This window comes from Microcebus murinus, chromosome 5 (genome assembly GCF_040939455.1).
Source record: "Microcebus murinus isolate Inina chromosome 5, M.murinus_Inina_mat1.0, whole genome shotgun sequence".
Classification (NCBI taxonomy): Eukaryota; Metazoa; Chordata; class Mammalia; order Primates; family Cheirogaleidae; genus Microcebus; species Microcebus murinus.
The window spans coordinates 19,816,764-19,833,718 of NC_134108.1; the positions used below are offsets into that span (position 1 = coordinate 19,816,764).

The 16,955-nt window shown below is 36.4% G+C and overlaps 1 protein-coding gene across 12 annotated transcripts in view; it reads right to left on the reverse strand.

Moving 5' to 3' along the window:
- Positions 1–16,955, reverse strand: part of UTRN (utrophin) — a 478,755-nt gene that overhangs the window by 156,340 nt on the left and 305,460 nt on the right. For 2 of the 12 annotated variants that reach the window (XM_076002903.1, XM_076002902.1), the window contains exon 1: positions 5,831–6,285. The exons of the other annotated variants lie outside the window; for them this stretch is intronic. In XM_076002903.1, coding sequence (XP_075859018.1) covers positions 5,831–5,881 — 51 coding nt within the window. In that variant the 5' untranslated portion in view covers positions 5,882–6,285. Of the gene's footprint in view, positions 1–5,830; positions 6,286–16,955 lie in introns of those variants that run through there. 12 annotated transcript variants of the gene reach the window in all.

Here is a 16,955-nt window from a genome sequence, read left to right on the forward strand (position 1 = left end):
AATTAGTTATGGGAATGTAATCCATCTAGAAGCACAAAGCAATGCTCTTCCAAGAATTTAACATAAACCGGTCATGTGCACAGGAGGGGCCATGGCAAGATATTCAAGCAGTGAACTAACATCTGAAAACAGGGCAGAAGAAATGGCTCAAGGATGCACTTGAAAAGTATCTTTAAATAATATAAGTGTAATCTAGAAGGTTAAGAAAAGCCAGGGGTTAGAAAAAGAGGACTGCATATTTTTTTCTAAGTACAACACCCTCAAAAGCATAATAAGATGCAACGTTTCAGAGCAACCCTCTCAAAAATGGCTACAAAAGCTCACAGAGGTTCACTGATTAACAACTATTCTTTTTGTGCACAACATCTACTACCTGGGTCAAAATAAACTTCACAAATAAAGAAAAACACTTATTTATTTACTTACTTTTTACTTATTTAATAATCAGTATTTTAACACCAATTTTGCACTTAACTGGACAGTTCTTTAATGATATAATTACAAACACTTTCTAATGTATATCATATACTAATTCTTGGTAACGGTTTATAATCAAGCAGGAGCTGTAACTATGTAAGCCAAAATATTTCTTCAGATTACAATTAACAGAACTCTTTGAACCCTCTAACAGGAAACAGAGATTTACAACAGTACCACCAGGAAGTCTTCAACAACCAAATGGGTGTTAGGATAGATTTCATCCTCTTTGTGTCTCACTAACATAATTTTGGTTTATTTTTGCATGGCATATTTACTTAACCCTACGTGGCTACAGCCATGTTTTGCCTAAAGGAGTTCTGACCCCTTTCCTGAAGGTGAAGAAGAAGTGAGGTTAGAACAACTTCCCTATCATGTCCCAAAGCTCAGGCTAAATAAACAAAGTTAAACATTAGGGGAAAATAAATCCACCATTCCTTCCAAAGATTAGACTGGATTTCAGAGACAGTTTCAAATTGACTTTCAGGAGCTCAGTAGGATTACTGCCAGAGCTTTCAGGTTTGAAAATGAATCATAACTTCTAAAAAGAAAATCAGATATTACCTAAATAATACAATAACAAAGAAAAAATTATCATTGAAGGTTTTGTTATATGTAAATATGCCTGAGACAGTTTGTGAGGTTTCTGGGATGGTGAGTAATTGCCATTAATTACTTGGTTAATTATTTCAATTAATTAATTTATTTCAATCAATTATTAAATTATTCTATAAACTACATTTTCTTCCAACAGTTAATCTCACAGATTTTAATCACTCTACTGAATCACATTTTGACCAACAGAGGTGATATCATCAGATCTATAGCAGCATGTATAAATTATGAAATCAATGCTAATAATGTTCTTTTCCCATTAACTGTGATTATAAATATAGGTAAGACAATAGAGTAGAAAAAAGTCAAATTACTAAATGGAACAAACTCACAGTTTATTGCACATTCAAGATAATAGCCAATTTGTAATGGTAAAAATCAATAAATAAATTACATTTTAAATTTCAACATAGTAAACACTGTTATAAGGAGAAATATCTTTGACAACCAAAAAATGTTCCAAATCCTCAACTCTAAAAACCAATTGTTCCTAAAATACACTAAAATTGTAGTGAATTAAAATACAGTAGCTTCCCTTCTGAGGTACACTATACACGGGCAGATTTGATCTGCATATGAACACAAGTTTCTTAAGAGCAGTTATTAAATATTTCATGAAGCCAAACTACTGTCTAACCTTAATTCCCCAAATCAGACAGTATAATCAAAATTGAACAGATTTGAAACCCAGACAAGAGTTACTGCATTTTAAATGTTTAAAACTACAATCCTGGGGCATACAGCTCCTCCGTCACTCCTGACCCGTGTCAAAGCAGTTCCTATTGCCCAGAAAGCTCCCATCTCTTCCTGTGACTCAAGGCCACCCACAGGCCACACACACATGTGCACACTGGCACACAATCTCATTTCCTTCCTTCATCTTAAACTCTTCTGTTGAGTCTCAGTCTAAATGTAATTGCTCCCAGAGAGACTACATGAGCACTGAGATTAACTATGGCTACTGCTACTCTTCTGACTCCCTCTACTTTTGTTCAATCATGCACTTGTCATTTAAAACATCCTTTTTAAAGATCTGTATCTTCCGACCAGGCTGTAATATCAATGAGGGAAGGTCTTCCCCACTGTCCTTTCCATGTCTACACTTGGGCCACCACCCAGTACATACTATATACTTCTATAAATGCGGACTAAGGATGGAATAAATGAGTAGACCTTGAAGTGTGAAGTTTACATATTTGTTTCAAAATTAGATATTACAAACTGAGCTACACAAGATAGCCTCAATTTGGCATTTTAAAAATTAGAGTCATCTTAAAGGCAGTAAATGCCAACAAGAAATTCAGCATTGAGTGTTGTCACTATGGGGAACATCTCTCCCCAAGGATTCACCAAGAGAATGGTACTGCTCAGTCACATACCAAAAAAAAAAAAAAAACCTTAGAGAACTACCATTATTATTAATCATCTAGTAGCAGGGCTGCATAAATTATTAATAATAAAAGGTAACAATCACTCAAAATGTCACTGAGCCAAAAACGTCCATGACTCTCTCCTCCGTGACTACAAAACAAAGGGAATAAAGACAGTACACAAGAATATGGCTCAAGTATGATAGTATATTAATAGTCATTAAAGGCATGAGATACTTCCCTTAAGAAGTACTTTCAGGGAGAAAAGAATTAATTAAAGTCAGGGTGGCAATAAACTAACGTATAGGCTGGATTTCAGAGAGGTGTGTTGGTGGACCAGCTTCCTGTCTCAAGTCAACCTTGAGTTCGAACTCTCCAGATAGTCACCCTTGGGCCTAAGTCACAATTGCTTATCCCTCATCATTAGGTTGGATGATTAGGACCTGCTTGCTGGCAGGCACATCTTGCCACTTGGTCATCCTAGTTCTTCCTCTTTAGGTACCACTCTGGGATATGTATGGTTCCTCCGAACTGGGGCTTCCTGATCCTTGATGAGCTGTCATCTTGTGGGAATAGAATCCTTCCTGACCCTTGGACCCCAGGTCCTCCCAGCATTGCCATTTCTGGCTCTAGAAGATTAAAAATGAGTACCAAGTACAATTTTCCCATCCTATCGAGGCTGGAAAACCAGGTTTTGGGACTAGATACTCAATCATGTGCCAAAAATTCATATATGAATGGATACCCAATTAAAATCATAAAACCACTGGATTTCTCTAAAATTCAGAAATACCTACTGGAACATCCCTTTCAGTTTGCCTCCACAAACAAACTGCTTCCTTGAAGTTATGCTGAAGGTCTGCTTTCATCTGGGAACTTTATCTGACCTGTCTATAACCAGATTAGTCATCAGTGCAAGGCCTCCCACTCAGCTGCTGGCTGGCTTCAACTACTGAACACAGCAGGATTTGGGTCCACTCTCCCAACACTGGACACCAGTTTTCTTAAAGCATGAAAAGGCTCCAGGGACACAGCACAACCACCTTTTTACTGTGATAACCTAAACATCAAATTGAACAATTATAACTACTGATATGAAAAGTGTTAAATCACTAAGGTTAGCATTCTCTCCAGAAACAGGTCACGAATACTGATGAAAAGATGGACTAAGGGAGTTGAGAGTAAAGGGATTCTGCCTTTGCATATGGAAAGACTGCTATTCAGTTTTTGGAAGGTATCCTGTCGCTTTTGCATTAGAGCAGTAGGCCTTGATCTTTTCCTAGAAATGGAATTATTACTTTCAGAGATGGAGGAAAGCAGTTAGCTGTATTCGAGAGGTGTGAGGCAGTGATACCTTTTCATAATTTCACTTTTCCTGGCAATGAATCAGTGCAGCAAAGGCGCAACATATGAGACAGCTTTTGTAAAAATACACAAAGGATTTTAAGACTTGAGTTGGGGAAAAATACATTCATGTATGACAACTTCCTACAAGTGAAATATGGCAAAGAGATTAACTTTCACATAGGTTTTTATAACGGTGTCTAACACAAAAATAAACACGTGGAGAACTTCAGACTGTGACTGTAGCAGGATTGTTTCTTTGAATTTGCCCTCTGTCTCAAAAAAATGATAACCAAAAAATAAATAAATAAATAATAAAACCAACCCCAATCAAGCCTTTAACAGGAATAAGCCAGTAGACTTCTTTCACTGTCGATTCAACTACCAAAATAAGAAATATTCAGAAACTGAGGCTTGAAAGTTAAAAGAGGAAGCATGACCAGAACTTCTAACTCCACCAATAAAAGGGCCTGAAGGCTGAGGCAGGTTACTAACCTCTGGTATCTGACCTACGCTTTTAAGACTAATAGCAGCAATTACAATACAAAAGTCCAGCTATTGCCCACAATTACTGCCTCTCAGGGGGTCTAAGCAATGAATTATTCATGTAGCATATGCCCGTACCTTTTAAGGAAGAAACAGACAAATCTATACAAAACAAGCTAACAGACCTCTTTATGGTCATAAAGTTTGTCACCTGCTGTTACCAGCTGCCATAAGGAAGATATTCTTTCCCTCTCTTGCCCCTTCTAAATGGTGAGCAAGCTGACAGGGAAGCATCTTTCAGAAATTTAGCTGTTTAACGACGCATTAAAGCGAGAGGTCAAAGTCTGCCCCACCTTACAAGCATAATCCTCAGGGTTACAGTTGGGGAGAGTTGGGGAGCACCTGCCTAGGAGGAGCTAAACTCCCCTTTCTCCACATTCTTCCCACTACAATGTTCCTACCATCAGAAGGCAAGCAAGCCATGACTGCAATTGTTTTGGAAAAGCCTCTCAACTTTTCAAATGGTGTGGTTTTACATCTTTTCCCTCTGGCAATTGCGGTTTATATGGAAAAGCCCATTATTCTTTTTTAATGACTCAATACAGTCTGGCTTCTACAGTATTTGTACTTGCAATGAACCAGAGGGTATCCATGGTGAAAACCACTGAGGACATCTTTTAACAATTGATAAATAATTGACTTGTGCACTTAGTGAGAGAGGACTTCACCTCTTTCTCCCTTTCTTTTTATTTAAAGATTGGAAATCGGAAGATTGGTGCTTGGCATCCACAAGCTAAGGAGGGGCGAGAGCCCATATGTGGCATGTGAAGGTTTTCTGTTTTAACTATAAATGTAAGGTAGCATTTGGCAGGCTAGACTCAACCTGGAGTGTGCCAAGAGCCTTCCTATGGAAAAAAGAACTACACACGAAATTAATAATCCAAGCAGTAAAGCCCCACAGTGTGTACAAGCACTCCACATTTAAAACACACACAGATAAAAAGAAAACGCCTGAGGTCAGATGTGCCATCGTGGCTGCAAGGCGACTTCTCCTGCAACTCCAAACTGAGTCCACAGGCAGAGAGGGCTGCAAAGGGCGGGCTTAGCGTCTGGAGACAGCAACCTGAGGGGTATGGAAAACAGAAGCCATGCCCGATGAAGTCAGACTCTGGCACCAAAACCAGGTGTTTGTTGCTGCGTTTTTGTTTTAGTTTTGTTTCCCCCCTCCCCAAAAGAAGTTTCAATTAAGTTACCAGCCGACTTGAGTACAAAGGATCTCTTCTGATGTGGAACTCTAAAAGTGACAAGCCTCAGGAGAAGCCCTCCAGACCAAAGGAAAGAATTGCTAATTTGCCCTTTACTGGAAAAACCAATTTAAAGAGGATATCAAAATCAAATATGCTTTATAAATTACATCAAACCACCAAAGAGTCAATAGAATATCTGCCACCTAAACATATAGTTAAAAAAAAAAAAAAAAAAGACCAGGAAAGAAAGAAGGAAAAAGAGTAGATTCACAAAGTTTGCTTTCTGCATACCTTTTCAAATTTTGTCAGCAATTCCCGTAAGCTGAAGTTCAGACCAATCATCGTCCAGTAACCCTTGCAGCCTACATCTTTCCGGCAAACTTCCTTCAAACAACAGCGTTTCACTTCTAAAAACCGTATCTTTTCTGGCTATACTTTAAAATCCTTTGTAAAATCCTTTACAAGCCTTGCCCTTGAGCTACGGTCCATCAGCAGCAGCAGCTTGCGCTGGGACATTTTAGCCACCCCACCGTGGGTCCGTTTTTTCATGGACTTCAGAGTTCGCAAGGGATAGACCCGCTTCTGTGTTTTCTGGTAGCTGCGTTCCACGAGGCTGGCATGGTCTCCTCTTTCTCTGGGAAGTCCAGGGTTCCCTTCTGCTCACCTCACTAATGACCTGCAGGCCACAACGGTTCTCTCCTGGGCCCCAAGCTTAGAGTTTGTTCTCAATTACACACAGCAAAAAAAAAAAAAAAAAAAAAAAGAAGCTATATCCTGGAAACTTGTATGAGAGAAGAAAAAAAAAAGCCAAGTATTACCAACTTCCTCCATTCAGACTGGTTTCAGAAAGAAAAAGAAAAAAAAATCCTGGGTAAAGAGCCAGTTTTCAAAGAGCATGACTTAGGGAGCGTTCGAACAAGGAAGAGTGCGCTCTTAGCAGAGGAAACACCCAACACGGGACAAGAGGCCACCGGTTCTCACTCTCCCAGACACCAGCAGCCCGGTTGCTATGGTAACCACCAAGCCAGTTTCAGTCCCTTTCCCTAGGTCGGCCTGGGCTAAGGGATGCTGTCAATGCAACAGAACTAAAGTTGTTTTAAAAGTTGTCCTATCTGCCTGGAGAAAGTTCTCGCAGCAGCAAGTCTCCTGGTCCCCTCTGCAGGCTCCGTGGCAGGGGAGAGCAGCCTCAGCCAGCTTCTGCAGCTCCCCTCCCTGATCTGACAGCAGTGTGGCAATCGACTTCTCTCTCCGGCAGTTGTTTATTATTTTAATCAGCATCCTCCCTTTCCACCACCCCTCACACAGTTTGAAGTGAAGCTCACTCCCACTTCCTGGAAACCTGCTGCCCCAAACTTCAGTAGGAAGGCAGGCAGTGCCTTGCACATTGTCTCAATCCTGAATGGGTCACAGCACCCCTATTCCAACCGGGAGCCAACCCATGAAAGGAAAGGGAGGCAGTGTACAGAACAATACAAATCACAAAAGAAAATATGCCTGATTACTTTTATTATTTCCAAAAAAAAAAAAGTTTTAACTGTAAAATGATAGGGAAAATTTCAAAGGGAAGTGTTTTGATCTCATTGATAAGACTGAAAGTCATTCAGACTTTTCTCCTATGGGGAAGTTATTTGCCTCTAACATAAAACTTAACAAGTGAAATTATTGTATTCAAAAATGTGAGTAATAACTAATCACTTTGAATGTGTCTTCCATTTTGATGTTAAATTATTACTGGCACTCAGAGAAATGCTATGTTCCACAAACTTCAAGTGTAATCATTTTAAAAGAAAAACTTCAATCCAAATTATAAATTCTTCGTGGTGGTATTATGGACATGATTCCAAGGCATACGTGATTATGCCTTTATGTATGTTACATAGCTATTTAGTATATCAATAAAAGTTAAATATGACAGAAATAGCCATATGAAACATATTTCTCTAGTTGTGTGCAAAATTTCATCATAAATATACAGTGTTTTAAATGGTAATATCATCACAAATGAAATTATTAATATATTAATGTTAATATAGCTAAGTTTACTTTTTGCTTCAGGGTATAGACCAAAGTGGGGGGGACCTTGAAATTAGAATATGCATCTTTTAAAAGGCAATTTGAATTGCTTAAATATCAAAATTGTCAGCACTCATTTAAATATACATAGTAAGAGATTCCATTTAACAGCAGAAAAAACTAAAAACCTATCAGGGAACAGTATACAATGTGGTTATTTTTCTTTTTTTCCATTTCATTCCCTACTTATTTTCCTATCAGTATTTAAATAGCATGTGTTTTACATATGCCCATCTATACACATTTAACAAGCTTTTAAAATATTTTCATTATTTATTCATAAAAACCTACATGCCCCCAGAGGCAAAATGGCTTTATGAGATTTCTAGCAGAACGTGTTTCACCTCAATGCACCTAGTCCAGATTTATACACAGGTACTATTGATTTCAAAAACAAAGGGGTTAATCTAATGGCTATTCAGAAATTCATAAGTAAAAATAATCTGCAGTTAGGATCAAAGCAGCATTAACATCAGCACGAAGACTAACCATCAGAATTGTAGCAAAGAAACTTACACAAAAACCGACCACATGGAACCTGGTCTGTGAGAGTTCTAGGGCCACATGCTGAGATCTCTCAACAGCAGCAAATAAACTTTTTACATAAATACAAGACAAAAGAAACCACCAGCACCAGCACCATCACCATCACCACCACCACAAAAAATAAATAAATAAAGGAGAGAGAGTAAAAGAACAATCTTTCTCAGCTGGGCAAACTTCCAGCAACCACCCAGGGTGCTGGATGACTGTGATCAGAGACATGTGCAAACACGCCATCCCCCATGCACATATCAGGAGAGTGAATTAAATAAAAACTCTCCAGAACAACAGAGAATACCACAGTCTTTCTCTGAAGTAGATTCTTTATGTTTATCGGGTTCTTATACCAAGACGAGAATGATATGTTATTATTAGAAGAGCCTCAAATATCTTGTGTCCTTACCCAAGGCTAAACACAAGGCCTAATAAAAATGAGAGAAAAGAAAGAGCATCCTTTGTATCAGGGATTCTTCCCCGAAACATAAGAGCAAGGGTACTTTATAAGTACCTATGTCTTTCATAGGCTAAGGAAAGAGAACAAGAGTATGTTGCTGCGTGGAATTCTGGAATAGAATGTCCAGAAGTGGATACCTCTATATCAACTACTCATTCTCAGAACTGACATACTCTATCAGAAAAGAGAATACTTAAATTAAGCTCCCTTACATACAGTTATAAAATATCAAAAACTAAGATATTGATAAAACTAGCAATGACGACAGTCTCTTTAGAAGGAGAGAAAGGCAGAGGGTACAAAACTTAGTGGATCTATATTCAAAAGGGATCATCAAAAGAATGTGGAATCATTCAAAAGAAAATTTAAAATTCCTCACTAATTTTCATTACAGGGTACTGTATTCTCATTAAAACAATGGAAAATAACCAAAAATGTTATTTTTAAGTATAAAAGGCAAATAGATTATTTATGTAAAAATCCAAAGATAGTCTATAAAATTCAAATAGCTAAATATTTGATATAGTATTTAAAAGTAACATACTCTTTGATAATTCAGTAACACATTCAAAGTGAGGCTTATAAAATGCAAACGTGAGTTGCTTTTATAACAGTGAGTGCATTTTATTCTGAATTGTGTTTGATATCCGTAAGATGAGAATACTTTCTCAGTTTAAAATCAGCACACAAAATATCATCCTGGAAAAAAACTTACATTTCCATAGCCCTTTTTTTACCTAGCACCTCTTTGATACATTATCACTTGTAATCCTGTAATCATTAAAACAAAAAACAGAGGTCTCCAGTGAAAGCAATACATCACCAGAGAGACTTAATAAATTGGATGATGACATTTGAAGTAGCTGACATTTTGCCAGTTTCAACTAGTGTGCAAACAAATTGTTCACTAATCCTCAAGAGGTAGAATAAACTTAATACTACCAATCCCTGCAACAGATCAACACTGAATAACCCTGGAATCTCTAGCTCAGTAAGTTATATCTCAAACATAGACACATAGTTCTATGAGAAAGTAAAGTTTCCAGAACCACAGACAAGTACAGGAAAATTCAACAATGGACTCAACAACATCTAAATCTAAATTACTCAATTAAAACCAAATTCCAATGCCCAAATGAGCACTAAATGTCTACATGGCTTTGCCAAGAACTTCCATAGGCTGGGATAATTTAAAAAATTTTTACACTTAAAAACTATATTTTATGTAATTTGTTTAAAAGATGACCTATTTAGTAATTTTGTTAAGGCAATAAGACATTCTTTAGGGTTCGATCAAACATAAGCAAAAAGAGCAGTCTACATGCTTTGTGGAAAAACAAAGTAACGTCTTAACTCCTATAGTTGATCTAAAAGCACCCTTTCCAGTAAACACTCAGTTCAAATTTTTAAAACTGTAAAGATGTAAAACCTAGCAGGTTTCTCTTTATATTGGTCAATACAAAGAACAAAAAGAAAAGAAAAGAAGAAAAGCTTCTTAGGAGCCTCTAAAGTGAAGCATATGGAGGTCAATAGGTGATTACACATAAATCGCTACATTATGGCTTATTCATTACCAGAATGAAGAGCTTCAGGCATGGGTAGAAAAATTCACTTGTTATAAGCCCATTCTGACTCAAGGAAAGATCCAGTTTATTTCTTGTGAAAGAAATACACACAATTCTCCTTTTCATAACGCTTCTAACTTGAGGTTTATAATCCAAAAATAAAATAGCTTCAAGACCCTAATCATGATCTGAGATTTCAATTCGCTGTCTTCTACCACTGAAGTGCCATTAAGGAGAGACCACTCCATACATTACAGCTTTCTAGTCAACACCAACCAGCAGCGAAGGCTGTCAGCTGGTAGCTATTTAAGGTAATATACAGCCCTAAAGGGCAGAAAGTTCAATCCAAAGATGGAGGCCTGAGCCCTCTGATGAAAGGGGGAGCTCTCCTTTTATCCCAGGAAGTTCAGGCGATATACTTTGTACACAAAGAATTATTTTCAATGTTCACCTCTTCAATATAATGCCATCAATTTTGACAATTATACAGGTGGTAATTGGGAAATAAAATTAATGATTCATAAGAAAATGATTCAACACTTTGTGCGTGTTTGTATGTATTTCTATAACTCATAGCCAGAAGATTCTAATAGATACTTAAAAGGCACAAAGAGCATTTTCTTTTTAAGGGGAGTGGGTGGGTGGAGTAGGGGTTCAGGAAGAGAAATAGCTGATCTGCTTCTGAATTAGGCAACCAGGTGCAGGGGTGAGCCTTCAGCAACCCTCTAAATATTTAATAATTCAGAGTGCACTTTATTAGGTGACTAAAAATAATGCCAAGACAAGTTAATGTTTCCAAACCATGTCCTTTCTAAAAAGTATGCAGCATCACACAAGAGTGAAACAATCTCAGGCGGCCAAGCCTCCAGATGTCTACTGACAGCCTGTGGGATATGTAACTAAATCACACAGGGCTCTGGAAAGAAGGTTCTTAAAGGGTTTTGAAAAGCTTTATAAAGGTTTTTCCAATTTTCCTTAGCTATCCAGATTCGGAAAATTAAAGCCAAAATTAAAGTACAAATTTTAATAACAGTGATGAAAATGTCAAAATAAATCAAAACTGAAAGTGCAAGCTGTTTTCACTCACAAGTGAAAAACTGGTACTTTTCCCAGGAGGGCACTATTCCTATAATCTGAATTTGTATTTAAGGAACTAAAGATTGGGTAAACACAGAGGAAGTTCAAACTAACCCCAGGAGATCAGCCGTATTTCTGTGTATAATACTAGGCAGTAGGGTTTTCCTAATGCATGTAGACTTATCCATTCATAGCTGAGTTACTGCTTCAACTGAACCATGGCCTTGCTGTTTTCGTGCTTAGTATCCTATTCAGAATTCTCTGCAAGATCACACCCCTGACCTATTTCAATTCCCTAGTCATGATTCACTTTCACTAATCTCACCAATAACCAGTTAATATGCTGACAACACGAACAACTTACACTTACAAATATGGCCTCCCCCAAAAAGTCATAGACCACGATCATCCATTTTTTCCTAGAGTTACTGAGTTCTACATTATATCCTTGTTTCTTTCCAAAAAGTTTTCAATAAAGTACTCCATAGGTGGTGAACCCAGTGTATTATGCAGCCTATAAGAAAATCAGTAGGCTGATTGATTATAGGATGAAGAATTCCTATGTTCAACAGAATTAGGTTAAGCCATTATATTTCCTGGAGATTACTAGAATCTGCCCAATATGGGGGTAGGTAATAATTTAACAATACTCATGGAATATCAAAATGCATATAATAACCTTTGACTCAGAAATTCTGTTCCCAGGAATTTGCAAACGTGTACAGACATATGTACAAGGATGTTCAATAAACCCTATTTGATATAGCAATGAGCTGAAAACATTATAAATGTCCATCAATAGGTAACTGGCTAAGGTAAGTTACAGCAGTTTCACATAATGGAATGCTATGTGACTATAAAAAGGAGATGGTCTCAATGGCTAATAAATAATCTCTAATATATATGTATGTATATAGGATATATATGTACCCGCCAAAAAAGGAGGGAGTGATTTAGTTATGTATAAGTACAATCTATGAAATAATCTATTTGTGTAAAGAACTATAAGATAGCAATAATGATTATGTCTAAAAGATTGGAGATTTGAGTGTCTAGAATGGGATATTTTAAGTTTAAATCTTTTATACTGTGTGAAAATTTTACCACAGCATGTGTTACTTTTTTCACACAAAATCAAATCAATAGATGGAAAATCCCCAAGTAAAACATATTTATCTTCCTAGGTAGATATCCATTCCAAAAATGGTAGCATCATTATATTTGAAAGTTAACACCAGTGGAGGCAATTATTTTTGCTTCTGAAGTTTTAGGAGTTTAAAAGTGCCAGATGGTCTAACATTCTACCAAATAAGCCCTCAATAGAAACAAGCCTTCAGCAGCAGTGGGTTGGTCAATGGTAAACTTTTCTAAAGAACACATGGACAAAGCCTTTTTGTTCTCCTAAGTTATCCTGTAACTAGTAATTCCTGCTTATTTAAATAACAACTTTGCGTCTAAACAGGCATTATATAACTCAAGCTTTTCTCTTTAAAAGGAAAGAGTCTATTGTCATCTAATCCTGTAATATTCTATGGTATAAAACGTTTTGGAATATTTATAAAATCCATTGATATATCTCAAAAATGAATGCCTGGCCTAACTTGTTCAGGCAATTGAAGCATCGCTTCATCTCTCAAGTTGGTCTAAGTGATCCACCTAGACTGCAGCAGAGTGAGCACGCCAGAGTCTCCTAGCAGGTAGAGATGCTAAAATACAAATAGCAACTTCATTGATGGATCAGAGCTGTAGTAGTAAAAAAGAAAATATCCTGGGCCATGCTGTCATGTTCAGAAGGGATACTTGATGTGCTACAAAAGTTACTGTAACAAAATACTAAAGAAATGCACCAATACAGGTAAAGAAGCCATTTGATGCTGACATCAGCTGCCTTCTTGTTTAGGACTAGATCCAGTAGTAGGGATAGTTTGTAAGGTTTTGTTATCTCTAGCTCTACCTTGAAACTTGCCAAACTAGAGAATTTCAAGCAAAATTTAAATCCAGAATTGGATCTGAAGGGTATTTTAACTTTAAAATTGAAATATGTTAGTATTATGAAGTAATAGAACCTTTAAAAGTACTACACCAAATCTAGTATTTGTGCATATAAAGTTGAGTATTTGTATCAAGACCATAATGTTGAGAGGCTAAACAAATACTCAAGCAAAATCACTATTCCACAAAACATTTTTGAAATATTACTTTGGAGATATCTTTATAATTAAAAAGGGACTCATATAATGACATTGTCATCATTTTTCAATTATGCTGCCAATTTCACCAAAATTATAATGCACATCTTGATCACTAGACTAAACTGAGTGCTGCTGGTAATGTGCAAAAACCAAATATATACTCAAAAATATATACTCACTATATATATATATATATATATATATATATATATATACACATATATATATAGTGAAATATATACCAAATATATACTCTAAGGTCCAACATTATTTAGTAGATTCAAAACACTAAGAGTTAAAAATGCTACAAAAACTGTACATTATTGAAAAATATGAAATTCAGTTAGAAAACTTAATGCAACTTAAATGTTCCCATAAAATACTTTGAGAAATATCAATATTCTTTAATTCAGGTCATATCATCCCACTCAGCACTATTCCCACTGCCAAAGTCATTGGTTGTTCCTTTTTAGCTGTGCCATATATTTTTAATGCCTCTTAATTACCTTACAATTGATACTACACACTTTTTTTTTTCTTTTGAGACAAGAGTCTCACTCTGTTGCCAGGGCTAGAGTGCTGTGACATCAGCCTAGCTCACAGCAACCTCAAACTCCTAGGCTCAAGCAATCCTTCTGCCTCAGCCTCCCGAATAGCTGGGACTACAGGCATGTGCCACCATGCCCAGGTAACATTTTCTATATATTTTTAGTTGGCCAATTAATTTCTTTCTATTTATAGTAGAGACGGGCTCTCGCTCTTGCTCAGGCTGATTTCGAACTCCTGACATTGAGCAATCCTCCCGCCTGGGCCTCCCAGAGAGTTAGGATAACAGGCATGAGCCACCATGCCCGGCCTTACATACTCTTATAGAAAAGAGCATATAACTCGGGGATGATAAGATCCTAAGTCATAGAACATAACTTTTTCATTAGAAATTATGAGTCAGGTCATTCTACTACTATGATAGTCTGATGAGCAATATAGAAAACTTTTTAATCATATGAGAAAGTATTAATTGATGTTGCCTATGAACTAGATTATTTATTTGTATTATTTCATCCTGGCCCTTAGATATTATATATTTCATGGGATGAATAAGAGAGTCAAAAGACCTGTGTCATGATTTTATCTGACACTTATCTAGCTGCTTGACCCTGGGACCCTCGTCTGGACCTTGATTTTTCTGTGTAAAATGTGCCTCTGACACTTGAGCAAACACTCAGATCAAGAAAGGCATTCACTAGTACTATACAATTGATTGGTCATTAGTTTCAATGAAAATTCATTGAGAACTGGATAGTTTTAGTTACAGGACAATTAAGACATTCTTATGCTTATATGAAATACCAGGAGTAAGTAGCTGCACTGAATTTTTTAGGGGTGAGGGTTCTACTAAGTTTTCATACATTTCAAAAAACACCAATAAGAACTCTGAACATATTACAGTATATTACTTTGAGAAGTGAAGTATATGATGTTTTTTAATATCTGTGCATATTTTTACCAAAATATTTATACTTGTTAAGAGTTAACATTAGCTATTATTGCCAACACAATTTTAAAAAACATATATACATAGATCACATGAATGTTCACTGGTCACTAATTATTAAAAAGCAATATTAAATAATAAAATATTCATCAAATCAGTGAAGCCATTCCTAAAATAGCAATACTCTTTCTATTTTGTACACTGATGTATCTCCATAGATTGTAACAGTTTCTGATATATGGTACACGCCAAAAAATAGTCATTGACTGCAAACTACTTCAACCTCTGTGGAAAGCAATATGGAGATACCTTAAAGCGATACAAGTGAATCTACCATTTGATCCAGCAATCCCATTGCTGGGCATCTACCCAAATGATCCAGTGACACTCTACAAAAAAGACACCTGCACTCGAATGTTTATAGCAGCACAATTCATAATTGCAAGGCTGTGGAAACAGCCCAAGTGCCCATCAATCCAAGAATGGATTAATAAAATGTGGTATATGTATACCATGGAGTACTATTCAGCTCTAAGAAACAATGGTGATATAGCACATCTTATATTTTCCTGGTTAGAGCTGGAACCCATACTACTAAGTGAAGTATCCCAAGAATGGAAAAACAAGCACCAGATATATTCTCCAGAAAACTGGTATTAACTGAGTAGCACCTAAGTGGACACATAGGTACTACAGTAATAGGGTATTGGGCAGGTGGGAGGGGGGAGGGGGGTGGGTATATACATACATAATGAGTGAGATGTGCACCATCTGGGGGATGGTCATGATGGAGACTCAGACTTTTGGGGGGAGGGGGGGAAATGGGCATTTATTGAAACCTTAAAATCTGTACCCCCAAAATATGCCAAAATAAAAAAAAAATTAAAAAAAATAGTCATTGAATTACTAAATCAATGTCATATACACTATCTATACATAAGCTCTAAAATTGTGAAACCTCAAAACAACTTGGAATGACCAATAAGTATACCCACATTTACCAACTATTTAATATCAAAATCTCTTAATATTTTTCATACTTTCTCACCTCCTCACAGGATTAGTTCACAACGTCCTTTCTGACTCTAGTCTCTCTATGTCTTCAAATTATCTTCTTTATCCTATTAGCATGACAAACTAAACTGAATTCTCTTAAGAAAACTAATGAAAAAGTTACTCCTTTTATATTACCCTCTATTTTCTCATCTAAAAAGCTACTATACTAGTAACTAATTTAAAATGTAAATTAATGATAACATTTTTTAGAACACTTATACCAAAAAAGTAGGTTTCCTGCTCATAGCTTTAAAATTCAAATATTCTTCATAATATCTTATCTCTATCTTTAATGGCTCTGCATAACTGAACTCCAAAATATCTAAACCATAATGTACTGTTGTCCAAAGAGAACTTTCTGTGATAATGGAAATATTCTGTATCTGTAATGTCCAAAAGAATAGTATGGCTATTAAACACTTGAAATGTGGCTAGTATGACCGAGGAACTAAATTTTGATTTCAATTAACTTAAATTTAAATGTAGACAGTCACATATGACTAGTGGCTATGGTACTAGGAAGTGCAGCTCCACTGCCTAGCTTTCAATATGCCATAATCTAGCCTTAATCTACATACCAAGTATTTTTTCCTCCCAATTTTCTAAACAATATGCTTTTCTAAGTTTCCCTAAAGCATATTCTACTTTTCCCTCTATTGACAAGATTCTATTCTCTTAAATAATAGCTTACCTGTTTTTTCTATCTATTCAAATTTTCTTCAGCCATTGAGGTTCAATTCAACTTCCAACTTCCACTCAAAGCCCTGCCCTATAGCTTTTATTCAACAATCTCCTATCCAAATAGGTCATCTCCATTATGTTATACTACTATCCTGTACTCTACTTATATGTTGCCTTGCTGTGTTTACAAGTTATTTTGTCAACTTGCTTTATCTTCCTGTAACCCTAACAGGGAGCAAGCTCTTTGAGAGAAGGTGAAAAATGTTCAATTTATTTGCCC